General features: G+C 36.4%; 1 protein-coding gene across 1 annotated transcript in view; it reads left to right on the forward strand.

The window, feature by feature from the left end:
* The window catches only part of swi2 (Protein singed wings 2), a 33,878-nt gene extending 19,761 nt beyond the window's left edge, over positions 1-14,117 (forward strand). Inside the window, exons 4-7 of the mRNA XM_028314465.1 lie at positions 4,193-4,355; positions 8,845-9,002; positions 11,954-12,127; positions 13,938-14,117. Of these exons, the coding sequence (XP_028170266.1) occupies positions 4,193-4,355; positions 8,845-9,002; positions 11,954-12,127; positions 13,938-14,117 (675 nt within the window). The remainder of the gene's footprint in view (positions 1-4,192; positions 4,356-8,844; positions 9,003-11,953; positions 12,128-13,937) is intronic.
* The last annotated feature ends 5,746 nt before the right edge of the window (positions 14,118-19,863 follow it).

Genomic DNA, 19,863 nt, shown 5'->3' on the forward strand with positions numbered 1-19,863 from the left:
GTCGTATCGACAGCAAAAGTATACAGTGCCAGTCCAAAACTCTACGACAAAAGTGACGTTGTCAATAGAAATCTTCCTGCGTGCTCTTTTCAACTAAATAAGGAGTGCTGAATTACACGGACGAAGGAGCTCTAGTGTGAAGTCACCACAAAATCAACAGCGAAATGAAATGGCCATTGTATGCGTGACAGCCTAATTTCGTTTAAGTCCGCTATCTGGTTCAGCTCTTACTGTAGTTAAGTGGATTAGATGGAATTGCGCCTAACCTTGACAGTCGGTAAAGTCGGCTCGGTTTAAAATAGACAAAGTCCTCGATTAATAAGTTGATCCACTGTTTATCTTTCGGTGTGGATTAACCTTTACACAAGATTTTATTAAAATTATGAGTTTGAGAAGTTACTCGTATAATAACAACTTTTCCCTGATTTTTATTAATAAAGCATGTTTCATCAAAACATTATTTGAAAAAAGTTCGTGATATCTTTTATCTTTTCTTGTTCCCTTGGGCGACATTTATAAACGCTTCATCTCCGTTTTGTTGATTTTTTACACAGATTCGAGTAGCTACCTATAAAATCTCTGTAATATAGTGTCACAATTGTTGATAGGCTATTTTCCTGTTTTAGCCTAATTTCGCTGAACTCTTTCGTAGTAACTACACAATTTTCCATCGATAATAATTTAATGCTAAACTCCGATAAAACCACTTGAGACCTTATGTCAAACTGTCGAAACAATATAGTTTCGCCTACTGTTTTTCACAGGCTATCAAGTTATCTCTCTTGATTTTCACCATCAATATTATCCCCTTGTCGAAATTCGTCACTAACATGTGTTTCGGCCTTTTCCAAATTATAATAATTTACAATATACATTTTTATTCTAATTTAAGCAGACGTCTTTTAAGAGGGTTCCATTTAAAGCTTACTTTGTCTATTTCTGTTCGTTACATGTTTTTGATCCGATTTTATTTATAAAACTCAAAAAAAAACTAGGTTTTTGTGAAATAAGTACCTACACTTGATAAGGGTATTAGAGCTTGGTAAAGATACTCTTGAGACATGTTGACCTTATTTTATAAATGTATCAGCCTATTATGTTGTACTATAATATTTACCACCATTGGGAAATAATGAAACGATTTTCCGTGGCTGTAAGCATTATGTAGCGCAGATTTTGGTAATTAAATCAGCAATTTGTTTCAGCACGTGTACCTACTTGCGTTTTATTGGAATTCTGTGGCATCGGCAAACATTTTACGGTTAACTTTAAGAAATTACATTTACCTACTACAAAATTAATATTCAGCTCAAATAACTACTCGACAAGTGCTGTGTTGACAAATATAATATAGGAACACTCAACAATTTTGATATACGAGTATTTCTCAACTCAAACTTTAAAAGGTAGCTGTGCAAGCAATATTTTGTAACAGTTGTGCCTAAGGTAGGTAGGTAATTTAATACTTAGCTCTTTTTTCTGTCTGTAGTACACAGTAATAATAATAGCGACGAAGGTTTATTAAATCTAGATAAAATGATAAAATTAATTATCTACAATTTTGGCGCTCATTGAATTAGGTACACCTCATTTTTTCCACAACAAATATTTTTTACCTGATCCTTTGAAAAAATAACACTGGGGAACAGTCATTTTGCGGTATGGTAGTTTAGAGTCAATTCTGTATGCGACTAGTATGCTGAATACTAGAAAAATATTAGATTTGTCAAATTGACTCTAGATCTTGAGATAAATACTATTAACTATTTATATGAAAAAAAAAAACAAAACAAAAATACCAATCTGTATAAAAAAAAATTACACTAAGATCCTATTTAAGAACGATATATTATAAAAATTAAAAATATATTTGCTTGTCATCAAATAATAGAAAAAAAAACTACAAAAAGCTTTTTCTGTAAGCTTTTATGTTATGGTTTTAGTCAGGAAAATTCCATAATTATGGCAACAGTAATCAGCCATCATCTGGCGGTCTCATTGACCGTGGATATCATTCTTCCACTATCCTGATGTTCTGGTAGAACCGTTCTGCTTATTCCTCACTGTAATCACCCAGATTGTGGGAGAACCTGTCCAAATGGTTATTATAAAAAAATATTTTAATTCTCAAATTAGCTCCTTATGTGTAAATTTTTTAAAACAATTTAGCAACCATTTCTGAAAAGTCTAGTGCATATTGACTCCCCAAATATTGTTTGACTACTAAAACAAAGCTTAGCCATGCTTCAGATTCAATTTGTGTTATGTGGTTAACAAATACAGTGTCTTATAGAGTACGGATTTGCGGTCAATCGAATTTATTTTTTCCGTATTCAAACGGACGTTTCAGAACGTAAAGGACTTTAATTTGGCTGACTTTGATTAGAAAGCTCAGTTCATATCTTTGGCCTTCCAAATTGAAGTCCTTTACGTCCAGCTTGACTCCAGTATGGCAAAGAGTCTACACAAAGCTTGCAGACGATATTGGACCCCCAATATTTATTCTTTTATGGAAGTTTCATACCGAAGTATGCTTGGTAGGTTTTTATCACTACCTCCGTGATCTTATTTCTTTGCTTTTGTTAGTTTAGAAGCCAAATATTAACAAAAACTGTTGGGGTTGTAAACGCAAGGTTTTCATAATGAACTCATATTTTTTGAGACAAAAAGCTCTTTAAAAATTAATTTAAAAGACACAAACTGATAATTTCAAGGTCTAGTAGCTGATTACTAAATTGTTGTAACTACAACTATACTAATACACGAGTAGAAAATACAACCTAGTGGGTAAAATCAAATTAATATAAGTTTAGGAACGGTCGTTTAATTTTTTTCATTGATTTCTTGCGTCTCGTTTATCTCAAGAACCAGAGTCAATCCAAAGAAAGTAAATGCACACCATTTATGTCTAATACAAGTGTTTACAAAATCCATTAACAAAATAGATGCCGCAGATTTTTTTATTTTTTTTTTGTTCCGCAGTGTAATTTAATTATTTTTGTCTAGACCGGACTTTACTGAACTCATCATTTCATAGAATCCTTGTTTCAATTATACGGTCTGCCTAAAAAAGTACCTGCCATGTTGGTCTTCTATTCTCATTAAAATATTTAGAAAAAATGTGGATTTGAATTTTGTGTCGGGGAAAAACTCTTTGGACGTATGTACATAAAGTCCTTATTAGTCCTACGCGTAAACTTATAATAAAATCTCTTTGGCTGTTTTATTTGTGTCTGGCTGGTTTTGATAACATTATAAACTTTTACTTGCCTCTCAAAAACTGCTTTACATAAACCTTGTCTATGAAATTTTCACTGTAATTTTATGCTTGTTCATGGAAGGAGGTACTTAATATAATCTTAACGGAATTTTCCAGACCGCTGTTAAAAATAATTACACGTCAAATGAAACACATTAAAACACTAAAATCACGTTTCCAAAATATTTCGCTCCTTTATTTGATTAGCCTTAAAGTCACGAACAAATGTACAATTACTGAGTAAGTGAGCTCTATAATTAGACTCCATCGTCAGCATCACTTAACATTCACTGAGATACAGGTGTGACTTGAAAACGATCTTTTAATACATTGTTTAAAAGATCACTTTGCCCGCACATAAATTATGATCGTTTCTCCTTGTCCAAATCCGGATTTCAACTGTCTTTACTTCAGTTTTGGATTAAATATCCACAATAAAATTTTCGATACGTTTACACTTTAATATTGTTTAAATAGTAATACGAAAGTGTAAAAACATTGAAAACCGCAGATATTTTTACCAAAACCATATTGAAATTTGTCAGTTGACGGACGGATTTGTAATCCAGCATTAATGAACTCTTGTGAGAAACGTCTTCCAATAATATTCGTGTGAAAAAATTCTAGTTACGATATCTAGGTGAGCCCACAACCCAGCATGGCTTGCTTTTCTTTCTAGAGAGTTAAGACCTCGATTGTAGCCAGGACCACCCCACTGTAGCTTTTTTGGATAGTTATGGTTGAAATTAGTGTCAATTTTTTTTTTGGAATTTCATAATGCTTTACATAGGTATCTTACCTATCATTTATTTATTTTTTCATTTAGGGATAGTACACACCATTAATATCATTTGATATTAAACTTTTAGTGGCTAAAAACAGTGATAATACGCAAAACCGGTATTTCTACCCTGATCATTTCTATTGTTATAGGAGCTTGTGATTCGCGGCTCTCCCTCGCTATGGGAGATGCCGGCTGGAGTCATCATACATATGCCTGAGCTGCGAGTCCTGGACCTCCGAGGGAACGGCATTAGGCACATGCGAGAGGACCTACTGAGCGGGCCCCCAGCTTTGGAAAGGGTGCATTTGAGCGGTAAGACTCAAAACTTAATAGATCCCACCATAAACATTATTTTGCCGAAGTTCAAGGTACTGGCCCTCCTAGGGAACGGCATTAGGCACACATGGGAGGACCTACTACGTGGGCCCCCAGCTTTGGAGCGGGGGCATTTCAGTGGTAAGACTTAATGCTTAATAGATCCCACCAGAAACAGTATTATACCGAAGTTGCGAGTGCTGGACCTCCGAGGGAACGGCATTAGGCACATGCTAGAGGACCTACTGAGCGGGCCCCCAGCTTTGGAAAGGGTGCATTTGAGTGGTAAGACCTAATACTTAATAGCTCCCACCAGAAACATTATTATGCCGAAGCTGTGAGTACTGGACCTCCGAGGGAACGGTATTAGGCACATCCCAAAGGACCTACTGAGCGGACCCCTATTTTTAGAATGCTCCCGGTCCCGGCATTTGAGTGGTGGGTTACATAAAGTATAATAGCTAATACAGGCTGAGATGAATAATAAGCGCGTAAGACTATCCATCTAGGTGTTATTAATCTAAGACTACAGATATAGCCCACTCTAATTTTAGTTTAGCCCTAAGATTGATTGAGAGAGGATGCTATATTACGTCATTAAGTTTGCCTTTCCATCATGTTGAATGTTCAAATACTATAAATAAATAGCAAATAAACGGACTATTTTGTATCTTCTTGCGGTAGCGGTGGTTTTCTTCAGACTTCAGATTACTTCAGACATGTTATACCGTAACAACTCTGTGACGTCACATGTTACCTTTCCCGCAATGATCCACTAACGCAGGAGCCTACTCAATTATTCACTACTAGCTTTTGCCCGCGGCTTCACTCGCGTGAAATTTCGTTTGTCACAGAATGTCATAAATTATAGCCTATACATATGTTATTCTGGGTTATAAACAATAATACTGTAAAGTTTCATCAAAATCCGTTTAGTAGTTTTTGCGTGAAAGAGTAACAAACATCCAGATATTCAGACATCCAAACTTTCGCATTTATAATATTACTAAGAAGTAGGACTAGCAGGATAAGGTCTACCAAAAATGTATAGGAAATTCGTTCATAAACTTTACTCGTTCATATTCCGAACCTAACCTTACCGAAATAAATAAATTATGAACGATGATGGTACAAGATCACACACGAACTCTATGGCTACGTAACATAATGCTATTTTGCAAGAGATATACCTACATACCACCTTTTTAATGTTACATTATTACGTAGAGTTGCCATCACATCAAATTATAGGTACTTTTTTGTTGCAAAATAAAAGATGCCACAGTATTTAGCTTGATGAGTCCGTGCAACACTGTAATTCGATATTCTTCAGCTTTCCCCTTTTACTTTAAACAACTCTCCTGTCCCTGGGTTGCTTGTAAAAGATGGTTCTTTGCCGATAGATCGCCTGAATATGTAGATATAACTAAAGTATAGTGTTTCCTGGAAGCTTTCTTTACGATGATAATAAAAATAATCTTTATTTTATAATAAAGTCATCAGCCCATATCAGTTCACTACAGCCACCTTTGATATAGTACGAGTAAATACCTACTGAAGAGTAAGTCTTAGGATTTTGGCGCTTTTATATTAGAACTTGCCACTGCCGAAATATAACTTACTAACGTAACCAAAATATGGCTTACTTGGGACCGATTTTTCAATGGTCAGTTAAATTAAACGACCAAATTATTGCAAAATACCACATAATTACAATCAGATTTTAACGTCGTTTAAGTTCTATCACCACCACGTAAGGTAGTTTTAACGACTTTTCAGAAGATTGGATGAAACGACGCGTCTTTCGATTCTCTATCGAATGGCATCAAAGTGTCAAAACCGCCAAAATGACTTACGTGGTGAAGAGAACATAACCGACGATATGATAGATACCAAGCCAGCGTTTAACATGTTTGTATTTAGTGTACTCGGGTTGTAATCAGAAGGGTAGGTACTTAGTAGAAAGCATTCTGTGCTCAGTGAGGCGCGCACATCGGTCTGACAGCGTAAGATACGATTCATAAAAATAAACATCCAAGTAAGCACCTACTATCAATGAATATGGGCGTTCCTATTTATTTCGTGAGAGTGACACATAACTTATAACCTTATTAGATTTACGTAACGTGAAAAACATCTTATCACACGTAATAGGTACCTTTTTTCTTTTTTATGTCGTTTATTTCGAACTCATATTTTATGTAAAACTACTTCTTAATGGATCTTCATTACCTACAACCAATTTTTCTCTTCTTCTTTATGAAAGAATTCCTTTTAAGAGCTTATCTCGCATTCAATGTCTAGATTTGTCCATCATTCATCCCATCCCCTCCAATTTTAAATTGTAATAAACGTAGTATAAAACGAATTCTAAGGCAGAGTTGCACCAGCTAACTTTGACCGTAACTATAACGATAACCGGCGAATTTTGTATGGAGTTTGACAGATTTTTGACGTTTGTCAAAGTCAAAGTAAGATGGTGCAACCCAGCCTAAGAATACTTTATAAATGAAGCTTAATAACAGTCCACAGTGTGAAAATGGAATCGGGTACCTTATTGTCATATTGTTTAATTAAGTATAGTGTTAACTTTCAATACCTAGGTACTCAACGCTAAATTTCATTGCATCCATAATGTTACAAGAGGTGGTATGCAAATCACCATTGATATTTACCGTAAAATTGCGCAGACTTTAGAAAGCCGGTTTCACACCTATAACACAATAATTCTTGTAAATTGCAGTACCTACTGTAATACAAAGTAATACATAATTCTTTCAACTCACGAAGGCGAGTGAGCTTTACTTGTGTGTGTACGTGTATATGCACATAACAATAGTGTAATGTCTTGACGTGGTAGAGCAATCTATACTCATATTTGGGACATGTAAGATCAAGTGTCGAGAAAAGGGCCTACGTACCAATGTAATTTAAATGTTTGCGAGTACTAAATTATAAGTCAATACGCGTGATACGCGTATCTTTATCCTCAATAGCTGAAATACGGTCTATTTTGAACAAACTAATAATTTTAGTAGGCTAGACCCTGAGTACACAGGCAACAATTCGTCTAAGTGGCCGCGCCTATACAAATACAAATGTTTGTGTCGACCATCGCCCTAATTAAGACTTACCTACCTTTTAGAAAACAATATTTTGGTTTTTCTTTACCTCAAAACAAGGCTAAGAATCACAACAATACCTATTATACCTACTTCGGGTGTAAAGCGTTTCCCACTCGCACCAATGTTTGAAATACATACCTACCTCAAGTTCGTACTTGACGTACACGTACATAAAGTGTACATACTCGTGTAGGTACACTTTGTGAACACATTTAAATAGTTTAATGCCCGACCACCATCNTTTCACCATCAACCCCTAATTTTTAAGTGACTCTTATGAAACAAAATTCACCATAGGGGTCACTTAAAAATTAGGGATTGCAGTGCAGCACTCTATTGATTTGCCTATATTACTCGTACACAACGCATCGGAAAATAATAAGTGGTACTTTGAACCGATGAAGATACTTGAAAATTCAGGATTACTATTGCTAACAAATAAAATTACGGTCGGCCCCCGAAACGTGTTTTTGGTATTTTTCACTTCTATTTTCTTATCTCTCAGTAATAAATTAAAGAGAATATTCACAGCACAAATAAGTACAAAACCAAAATAGTAACGTTTTTCCAAAGAACAAAATGAAACATCCCGTTACGTGCCTAACATCGTTGAATGAACACAAATACACTGAAAGCGTCTCTTATTTGCTTAACACTATTATCTCTATTAAACCGTCGTGTAACTGCTCCGGACATCTGACAAGGGTGATCTTTATTAACAGCAAGGAAAATCTATGGTGTTGAAAATAGAATTGGTAACTTACAGATAAAAAGGGTCTAGAATAGCACTTCGTTCCGTACTTACCATTGTATTGAGTTTTAATTTTATTTGTGTTTTCGACCAAAATTAGTGGTATACTACATAAATTAAATAGAGATTCTATTTATCGCACACCTCACTTATTAAACTAGGTCAGAACTACATATACATATAATTAGGTCAGATTACAGTTGTAATTAACACGTGCCACGAATTTTTAGGTTTTATGACTTTGTTGTTCTTCTCGTTACCTTTGATTTCAATTTCTAACAATAAGAGGAAATCTCAATTCAAGTTAAAATTGTAATGGAGCAAAAGTGCTTCTACGTAATAAGCAATGTAGGTGTACACGTGTTTCACACAGAGTGTGACGTTTTTCGATACGAGCGTGTTGCGAAGGAAAATAAAACTAGATTTCAGTAACATCAATGTTTTCAACTGAAAATTACTCTATTGAGAAAAAGGATAACTGTTAAAAATATACCGCCTTAATAGAGCCGTACCAATATTTTCAATAGTAATTCTAAGTAACTTTTTGTATGGTGTGCCCATCCAGTTAAGATTAATTTGTTCTTACTATAACTTCTTCTAATGTTTTTAGATAACCAATGGGACTGCAGTGACGGAGGACTGGACTGGCTAGCCATGCAGGACGAGCACAGTGCAGCTAGAAAAAGGATCGTAGACTACGAGCAGCTCGTCTGCCACCAACAGCTGTATAGAGGGAAACCACTGCACAAAGTCATGGATATTATAAAGGTAACCCTTGTGTTGCTCTTTTTCAACGTGTTAGACATGTCACTTTTGTTGTTTTACAGTCAATGAGCACCATACGACATATTGAACGCACTTCTTCGTTGATGTATACCAATTCTGGCTACAAAAATTCGGACTTGAGGTCCGAATTGTTGTATTAATGAAATATTTTTCCAAAACAAGAAGCAATTTTACGAGTACAATATTGTTTTCATAAATCATAAAGAATAATATTTGTAGCAATAAACGCTGGTTCCTCTACAAACAAATTAAGTATTTAGCAAAACAACGCTTACTTTAATTTACTCGAAATTTTTCCTTGTCATTAATTGGAAACTCATAGCCTATTCAAAGTTTAATAATGCTTTATTAAGTTTTGCCTGAATTAAACTAAGCAGTAACTGAAACGAAGGAACAACTTAGAACTTAATATTTCTTGGAATGTCATATTTCTGTTACATTTGAAGTTACTACAGTAATCATAAATTACTCTCGACCGTATTCACAAACGATACTTGCAAATCGAACGCACAGCGTTGAATAGAGCTCTGTGATTGGTTCGTGTGTCACCAATGACATACCAAACATCTTAGTGGGAGACCTCATAATAATGCTTGTGAATACGGGCGTCTGTTTTTCTTTTTATGAAATCTGCTAACGAATAAAACTGTGAAGCTGAATAGTTTACAAGAGAGGAATGCCCAAAATCAAGTCTCCATCAAAACTGTGTGTCTGCCGTATTACCTATTATTCGACATAATTTGATGGTCAGTGTTTTTGACTATGATTCACTACCTAAACATTTTTATCGTAGCTTGTAACATAATGTTCCTGTCTAAAATATGACAGTCCAATCTATCTAACACCAAGGGATTTTCTTGGCACAAAACCTACACACGTTTAACCTAGTTTTGCTTTTGGGAATTTCAATTCTGTGGCTATCTAAGTAGAAATCGGAATTTGGCGTGAAACAAACAAAGAATGTACAAAATAAGTAGTACTTAACTAAATCTCTACTGTACTTAGGTATCTGAGTAGTCTCTAATTATACATTTCATGGAGATAGATTTCAGAACTCTCTTGACTGTTGAGTCTATTTATTTTGGATTTATTGACTTAAATCTCCGATCATTCCAAATCCAGATGTTGATTCTAATCTTATCTTTACTATCTCGAAATGCCAATGAAAGGATTGAATTGCCTGCCCACTTCACATAGATATCTGAATTTTAAAAATAATGAACATGATCTATTTAAAAACATATTATGTTGTGTATAAGTTATTTCAAGTATTTTTGATATTGTAACACATAGAGGCTTGTGAACCCTCAATGTTTTGTAATATTCTAATTTCAATATACAGGGTTAGAGATCAGATTAACGAAAATCTGAAGACGATAGGAATTTCACGAAATTAACTCCCTTTTCTTTCTATTGTGCCCGTACCATGGTGCCCGTACCTAGTTAATATGGTTATGTAATCTATGAAAGTACAGGAAAATTAAATAACGTGTCATTCATACGTGACTCTACTATACATAATAAATAATTTTATCGAACGGAATAGTAGGTAACAGGTACCTACTGCGGTATATAAAAATATTAAAAGAGGTTCGACTTTTACCCTGGAACCAAAACAAATAATGTAGACTTCGAGGTGTATGCAATTGAGTTAAATGCTTATAATTTTGCCAACCATTCCTTCTCATCCTGTATACGTTGACATAACCAATTATAAGGTTCTCCTCGTGAATGAGATGTAATACATAAATAAGGCGTAATTATTCACCTTCATCAAATTGTCAGCCCTTGAGTTTATTGGATCGCTCGGTACTCAGCGAAATAAGCTTTAGGATGTGAGAAATAGACTTTGAATTTGTTTGTATAACAAAAACCACCTTGCTAGGAATTATTTCGTTGTTTACAACACGAGCCTTTTGAGCATTCCATGCGGGCCCACAAATCTCACAGCTCATCTTGCGTTTCGCGGAAAGTGTACAGATTTCGCTTTTATTATAATGCAGTAAGATTCAATATTGTGTGACTTTCGGTATTTTTCTGTCCTCACTAGCTTAATAGTATTCGACTCATTGAACCCGGCACTTTCCTGCTCGGAACTATTACTTTATTTATAACATTTAGTTGCGTCCGTAAATATGTTTTTTATGCATAATAAGGCAGGTATTTGATCGCAATCGCACCTGGTGTTATGTGAAATGCAATCTAAGGTGGTACATATCTGCCCAGTAAGTGCCTATTCACTCTCGCCTTGAAAAGGCCCGGATTATAATGTCTTCATTTTCACACACGTTTACCTGACTTTTCGTAGGTAAGTAGGTATATCAGGAATCTTAGTTTTGTCCTTAGTTTACTCAACGTAAGAAGCAAGCATACTTTCTAGCATAATGTGAACCAAATCTTAACAAGCACGAATTTAGTCTAAGGAACAGTTGTTAATAATAAATAAGGTATTACGGTTGTTACTCAAATTAAATTTAACACAATGAAACTTTAAGCTATAGGATTCCTTTTGTAATACTTTTTCTTAATATCCAGTGAGCCAACGTCCTTGATTACCATCCATCAAAATTGCTTTTGTCGGAAGACTGACTTTCCTACAAAATGAAACATTTCAGGAAAGAAATAAAAGGTAGTGAAGAACACTAAACAATATTACGAGTATATTTTCGAGTATTTCGACGATGTTTTATGAAAAGAAGTAAACTTATTTCAGAACGACACAATGATGACTTTTGTTCATGATTTTTCTCCAACAATATGAGTTTCTCCCGTCACAACCCGTACTGTCAGCATGGAGAATGTCCAAAACCGCCATTAGACCGCCACCAGTGGTAAATTAGAGAGTGTCGTGCTCCTGCTATGGTGACTAAATAAATGACCTGATGATCTCGATTGATGATGAATTCTCAATCACAACAAGCTTATTTTTCCAGACAATGCACCAAACGTGTCCAGAGCCATGCACATGCACCATGACCCACGTCGTGTCCGACGCAGCAGGGGCCGTCATTCCGCTGATAACCGTGAACTGTGCCAGCAAGCAGCTTGCAGCGCCGCCGGCGTCGCTGCCTCCCAACACCACCACGTTGCGACTCGAGGGCAACAAGGTAAAATGGTACGAAGTTTCAAGGATTTGCGGCCCACGCTAAATGTCGCGCCCAGAGCCCTGAATAATCGAGCCGCAGATTATATCTTACTTGGAAGATGACCACAGACCATTGGCAGCACCTGAGAAAGAGTGTAGGTAATTAAATAAGGTCCTATATTTTGTGTTTGACCTGCCGCCTTGTAAATCACACTTTTAAGATAATCTTGAGCAACATTACTAATTTCTGAATACACATCCAAAGATTCTAAGCCGTTCTCGACTGCAGCGTTACAGTGGTGGGTGGGTGGCACAGTCGCTACAGTCTTCGGTTGCAACAAATCAGTGGTTGTTGATGATAGTAACCAATAACCATGAAGCATTTGTCTTTAGCCTAAAATTGACCTTTTTGCGGCACAAATGGTCTATGCTATCATATGTAGGGTATATACTTACGAGTATAGTGCCATGAAAATATGTAATAGATTACATAGCAGTTAATCGTCTTGCCACTGTCAAAACGGTCTGCGGTCTTCTCGTAACAGCACCTTAACAAAACCGCCACATAATTACGCCCATATTGCTTGGGCGGGAAATTAACAACCGCGGCAACCACGCGTGTTTAGCGTCGGCCGTCATACTTATTAAGTTAATTGGAAAACTCGTGAATCGGAAATCTCGTGTCGTAACAATAACCGTCAACTTTAGTATTAAAATTCTTGAAATTAATTAAAACATTGTTGGGATCGTGACCCATACTTGTCGCAGATCAAAAGAAAATTCCTACTCTAAAGAGTAGCAAGCTTTTATACAATTTTAATCTACTAAAGTCTCAACGGTTTCTGTTAATAAATAAAAGCCTTACAACCAAACCTTTAGATTTGGACGCTATTTCCGCTTAAATAATAATTAAATTTCCTCGACTTGTCCCCAAAAATCTAAAATCCATTTTAGGTGTAAATAGAAAGCTGACAGTTTCAGACCATTGTTATTGGCAGTTTCGAATTACATAACAAGATGAGTTGGGTTTACATGACTAGTTTAATATTCCATTAATATTAATAATGGTCCCTAAAGTAATGGTCCATTTTGAAGCGGACTATAAAGTATGGAAAACATTTGATGAATAAATGTGTGAATGTGTATGGAAATGATCCCCATTATATCTAGTTCTTGCAACTCACGAAGGCGAGTGAGCTTTACTTGTGTGTGCACGTGTGCATGCACATACTATAGTGTATGTCTATCAAAACTTTTAAAAAACGAACAGTAGTGAGCCACCACACATGTAAAGCTCACTCGCCTTCGTGAATGTACCTACCTAACAATACTATACATAATAAGTTCTACCTACTTACTTGATTTTGTAGAGGTGGAGTAATGTTAATGAGGGGACACGATTTAGTTACCACCCATATTCCATAGGGGATAATTACTCAATTAGTTTCAAGTTACGCAACATACTAATTATAATTCAGGCTTCGCATTAGGATCTGCTTATACTTTTTCTAGGAAATGATACCTAACGCCTAATTTTTAACGTAATAATTAATAATGTAATAAACTAATAATCTTCATCGTTAAGGAATACATATAAACCAAGCTTTTAAGCACAGCATTCTGGGAAAACATAAATCAATTGCATAATTTAGTTTTCTACCTTTATCTTTAATAAACCTCTTCATTTCGTTCAATAATAAAAGCACGCACGGTAAAGAAGAGTAAAGGAGAAGGAGGAGAGAGAATTTGGGATAATAAAAAAATCAAGTCTGTATACATACTTAGTTAGATTAATTTAATTAAGCTTTTAAAGTATTTTTTCTCTTCCACAGATAAACACAATACGGTCTATAGTCCAAAATCCCCAGTACAGAAAACTGGCAGACCTCGTGCTGGACAATAACAGCATATCAGCTGTGAAAGAGCTGGAAGGGTCTGAGTGGTTCACCACGTTTCGCGTGCTGAGTCTCCGTGGGAATCTGCTAAAACAGGTGCAGTATGAGACTATTTAACTCTATTACAGCTGTTAGTAGTTATTTCGGAGTTACGCCAAAATCTAGGAAATCCGTAAAATTAACTCAAAGATACCATGGACCTATAAAAAAAAGTCGGACGGATTCTCATCAACAAAATACTGTGACATTAGGATACACCAGCTTGCCAGTACGTACAGGCCGGCACACACACATTCACACCCTGATACACCAGTTCGAGTGCAAACTTCACACAGTTGACACATTTAAGCTGCGAAAAAACAACACGAATACGACATGTCTTGTGTGATGAAAATGTGTAAAAACCATTCTGTTCGAACAAACAAAATTAAGGAATCACATTTCACAGGCAAAATAATACTTATCCAATCACTTATTTTCCGACATTAAAATATTGAAATCAGACGTCATTCACTCGAAAAAATAATACGTCAAAGACCAGTGTTCTCAGTTATTTACGTGGGAAAATTACCCGAAATATGGGAAATTAATAATTTTAGGACTTTTTAGTTATTTATTACGCATATTATGGAAACAAAATAATTTATCATAATAATTGTGTTTTAATGAGATATATTTTCATAGGCAAATTTGATCCTTCCCAAAAATGTGGAACTGCGAAATTCAAATTTTCTTACATTGATTGCAAGTCAGTGTCAGGTTGTATGTTTAAAAAAATCTATCAGAGATAATAATTATATATTGATGATGCATAAGATTATGATTATACTTCGTCGNGGGGTACTACATGGTAAAATAAATCTCGGAGGCGAAAGCAGGATAATGTATTTCATATAACACATTATTATTTTACTGAATCAATATGAAACTATTTTTTTAACACTTGTAAGTAGTTTTTAACCAACGTAAAAAAAGGTTTTCAATTCGATTTTTCTGTATGTACCTACCTACGTTACCGCAGAACTCCGTCAATTATGAACCGACTTTCAAAATTTTTTTTTTGTTCGATAGGGTATACTCTTGAGGTGGTCCCATTGTCACCAAGTCAGGGTCTGATAATGGGATCCTAGGGAAATCGAGGGCAACCCTCAAAGGACATTGTCAGAAATCGCCTAAAAAACCGCCCAAAAACATTAACCCATCATAATTATTTTCTAATTTTTTTAATACATTAAGCACCCTTTCATTCTAATGGACACTTAAGCATTGAAAAATTAAATAAATAAGTCTTTTAACGTTTATTCTATAATACTATTACAACTTCCNTACGCGGCGTCCATTCCAGGACCTTCCTGCCCCATCGGCCGTCAGTTCTGCGTCCGCGTCGGGCTATGTCCGCTGAGTCCGCTGACATAGAAATGAGGAGGTCCGTAAATCTCCTCATTTCTGATTCGATCTCGTAAAGAAACACCGAGCATAGCCCTCTCCATAGCACGCTGTGCAACTTTGAGCTTCTGTATAAGACCTATAGTGAGAGGCCACGTTTCCGAACCATAAGTCATCACTGGTAACACACATTGGTTGTAGACTTTCGTCTTCAGGCACTGAGGTATTTTGGATGAAAAGATGTTGCGTAGTTTCCCGAACGCTGCCTAGCCGAGTTGGATTCGACGATTGACCCCCTTTTCGAAATTGGACCTACCTAGCTGGATCGTTTGTCCGAGGTAGACATACTTGTCAACAATCTCGAGGATTGAGCTCCCAACCGAAACTGGGTAGGGCGCAACATGGACATTGGACATAAGCTTTGTTTTGTCCATATTCACCCTCAGGCCTACCTGTTAGGAAACACGATTAAGGTCTTTGAGCATTGTGCCAAGATCTTACAACGATTCTGCCATGACCACAATCAGTATCGTGGGCAAAACGAAGGTGAGTGATGTACTCGCCATTAATGTTTCTGCCAAATCATTTCCATTCAAGGAGTTTGAAAGCGTCTTCCAATGCAGTGGTGAACAGTTTAGCAGATATAACATCTCCTTGCCTAACGCCTCACTGCAGAGGAATCGTCCTCATGCTCTGCTCCTGTACTCGGACCGACATGGTGGCGTTTTTGTACAAGCACTTCAGCACCTCGATATACCGATAGTCAATACGGCACCGCTGAAGACTGTAAGCACTGCCCAAGACCCGATCGAATCGAAGACCTCAGTCTACGAACGCCACGCATAGTGGCAAGTTATACTCCTCAATCTTCTGTATAACCTGTCGCAGCGTAAGCGCAAACAAAAATGTGCCAATGATTTAAAAAAATTGTAAGAAAAATATCCCATAAAAAAAAACAAAGTACAAAACCAATAAGTAGGTAATCTTTATTAGTAGCTAATCTGATATCTTTAGGTTCTCTATACGTTTGCAATTTTCTTGTGACGACTCATGTCTAATACCTATAACAGATTTTTAGATAACTATGCAAAACCCGAAAGTACCGAAAAAACCGGGTTTTGAATTTTTAAAACCCGGTTCTTAAGCTGTCGAAAAAACCCGGGTTTTCCCGGTTCTTTCGGTTCCGGGATTACCCGGGTACAAACCCTAGTCCTGACGGGCGCGCGCGTGACACTCGACTGATTAATACCCGCCGGCGGGGCGCTTCGCTGGCTGTAGGTAATTATCGGATGTACCGCGCGGAGTGAGCCAGGCCTGTTTTAGTTAACGTCTTAAGAGTTGGTAATTTTTTTTAAGTCGATGTGCGAGTTTTAGTGATTTCAATTAATAAATATGTCATAATTATAATCAATAAAGTACCCTTATTTGAGGCGAATGATTGCCCTCCCTCTAGTCTAGTAAAATGATGAGCTTTCTGAAGATTTAAGTTAGGTTTTAAGTTATACACGAATACTGAACGAACATATTTTGTATTCTCACCTTGGTGTTGTCGTCGCGATAAGTTACAAATGGACAGAACTTATAAATCTTTCTCCTTTTACATTTGTAAAGTCAAGAAAGTCAAACGGTTTAGAATTTCAACCTCAATTTTGCATCAGTTCTGTCTGCAAACGGATCGACAGCCTCATTTATAATGCTTTTTGTAGCTTTCAGCGATCATAGATATGAAAGACTTGTGGAAATCTAAGCTACAAAGGCTTCAAAAGCTTTTAACTAATAAAAGTCACTTAAAGGACGTAGCACACTTATCAACCCGGAAAGGGGTCGTAACCGTATCAACTCGAGGCGGTCAGTATTCTTTGTATGAAACACCAGACTGCACCGCACTTATCCGCACCGTAACGTAAACGCCTCGCCTCCCGGTAGACAGCGAGCGAAAGGCGATGACAGTTCGCGAATGGCAATACAGCGTGGATCCCTTTCGGAGTTGATAAGTCTGCAATATCTTATAATTTGGCTAATATTTATAATATTTGCTACCATCACTGTAGTAGTGTTTTATTAGATGAAATGAAAATTGTATGTGCAGACGACGGCACGTCAAGCTGTAAAATGTAGCATTTTATGCCGTTACAATAGGTGTTCTTTTACTACAGAAATGTATAGTCTGATATGCTGGCGCCTGTACTGTACTTGTTCGTCAGTCTTACGACCGTATTCACAAACATTATTATGAAGTCTCGAAGTGCGCGTGTACGCACAGGGTGACAACGAACCAATCACAAAGCTCTATTCAACGCTGTGCGTTCGATTTGCTGCTTCACTTAAGCAAGCATCGTTTGTGAATACCTACGGGCGTTAGCTACGACAGATTTAATAGTAGTCTTAATGAGTTCATTGAACAATTTAATTACCCCAAGGCTACTATCGATTTCATAACCACGTGGGCGTAAATAGGTATAATACTGACCTAAAGCTAGTAGTAATTTGGCGCTATCGTAGGCGTAGCTTGCAAAAACCATGTCAAAGTATTGCCCATTGACCTGATGACTGATCATTTGTGAGTTAGTATGTCGATGAGGTTTTTTATTTGGTAACGCCCACCCGTATTACGTGTGGAACAATATTGAGAAGTCATCGTGTACTTGCTTCAACTTTTGAATGGGTAACTAACTGTTGTTGTTAAGGTACAAATTCGCTTGAGTTTAGTCGTACAACAAACCTATACAGTGTCAGGTCAGCCCAAAACCCGCTACAAGAGTAGCATTCATTAAATCTTCCTGCGTGCAATTGTTTGGGCACGCAGGGCACGACATCATGTGCTTCATCCACTGGGGAACAAAACCGCACTTGCACTGTAAGTTTGAGTCATCCAATTAATGATATTGTAAATCAATTAGGAACACAGTGTGGCACGTGTTGTGTACTATGCAACAACTCATCCACTATCCACAACTGGCATATTCATTCATAATTAATATTGAAACAGAACAACTATTTTAATTTAAAAACCATGCTGTGAGTTTGTTGAACATGACTTCACGTCATGAACGTACAATTTATCAAGTGATACAAACTAATGCTGATAAATTTAATTCATTAAAAATAACTAAATGAATCAAAACTAACGAAAGCGAACCACTCAATAGGTCAAATATCCCAATTTAAATATGCAACATTCAGTTCATTCAACATTTACCGACACGTGTGCACCGGACGGGACACCAGCGCTTAATGAGCTTTACCGCTACGCGCGTGACGTCACACATCCTACGGTGCGCCGGCGCAGCGAGTGACCAAATTGTTGAATGGACTTGCGGTGTAAAAAATATAAACATTGACACGGTTTTGTGGTTTGTTTTTATGACAATGTAACTAGATACGTCGTTTTACGGGACTAAGAATGCAGTATTCTTTATCGGATATTGTCTATTGTGTTTTTAGGGTTCCGTGCCTCATTTTTTATGTAGAGTCTTCTTCTAATCTTCTCTGCTAGGCATCAGCCCATAATGTATGTTATCCCGAAGCAGTAGTAGGGCAAGCTATATTTGGGACGTGTATTTGACTGCAATAACACCTGTAGGCTTAGGATGCGCGCCGCGATAAGCGTTTATCACGCATTTTATCGATTTTACGTGATAAGCCCATACATTTTTCGTCTAAATCCATCGATAAGATTTAATCACGGTGCGCAGCCTAGCCCGGCTGATGTTAAATGAGATACAGTATAGGACCTAGAGGTATTAGTATATTTTAAGCGAATTGACTAATCGTTTCGCCATTATTTCAATTTAATCTCATCGAGTAAAATCAAATGTAAATAAGCTAGCTTATGACGATTGCAAAGAGGAAAAAATACAATTCTATAAATAAATAGATAAGTAATCGACGATTTAATATGATTTATTTATAAACCGATTACCACAGAATGTCAACAGCGTACGCTACGTAATAATCCGTATTATTTAACACTTTTTTTTAACTTTTTCTTTTAAATTAATCCCTTGCCCAATTTTGTGACAGTAATAAATTGAGTTTGAATTACAAGCCAATATAATATTCATAAACGTTGACGGTCTGGATTGGCGGTGTGGGTGCCTCTGTGGTTTTTGTAGTTGGTGGTTTGAATTTTTTGGGGGTTATTGTGTTTATTTTAAATAGGTACGCTTATCCGTTACCTACTCAGCCAGTACTAGTTCGTTTAATAATATAAAATCCGAATTAATTAATTATTATTACCATAAATTAAAGAATTATTACCATTTAGAGTCAAAATACACCAAAACCTTTACGGATAGATAAATTAGCTGACTGGCTATAAAATGGCTATGAAACGGCTGAAACCAGTGATATGAACACTATGATTTGAACTTATGGTAGGTATGTTTTAGCAGACCTTCACAATAGTCATTTACTAGTATGTAAGTCGATCAAGTATGTAACTAACTAAAGTTAAATAGAGTAGCGAGTTCGAATT

This window comes from Ostrinia furnacalis, unplaced genomic scaffold (genome assembly GCF_004193835.3).
Source record: "Ostrinia furnacalis isolate ACB-3 unplaced genomic scaffold, ASM419383v2 OfSCF4694, whole genome shotgun sequence".
Taxonomy (NCBI): domain Eukaryota; kingdom Metazoa; phylum Arthropoda; class Insecta; order Lepidoptera; family Crambidae; genus Ostrinia; species Ostrinia furnacalis.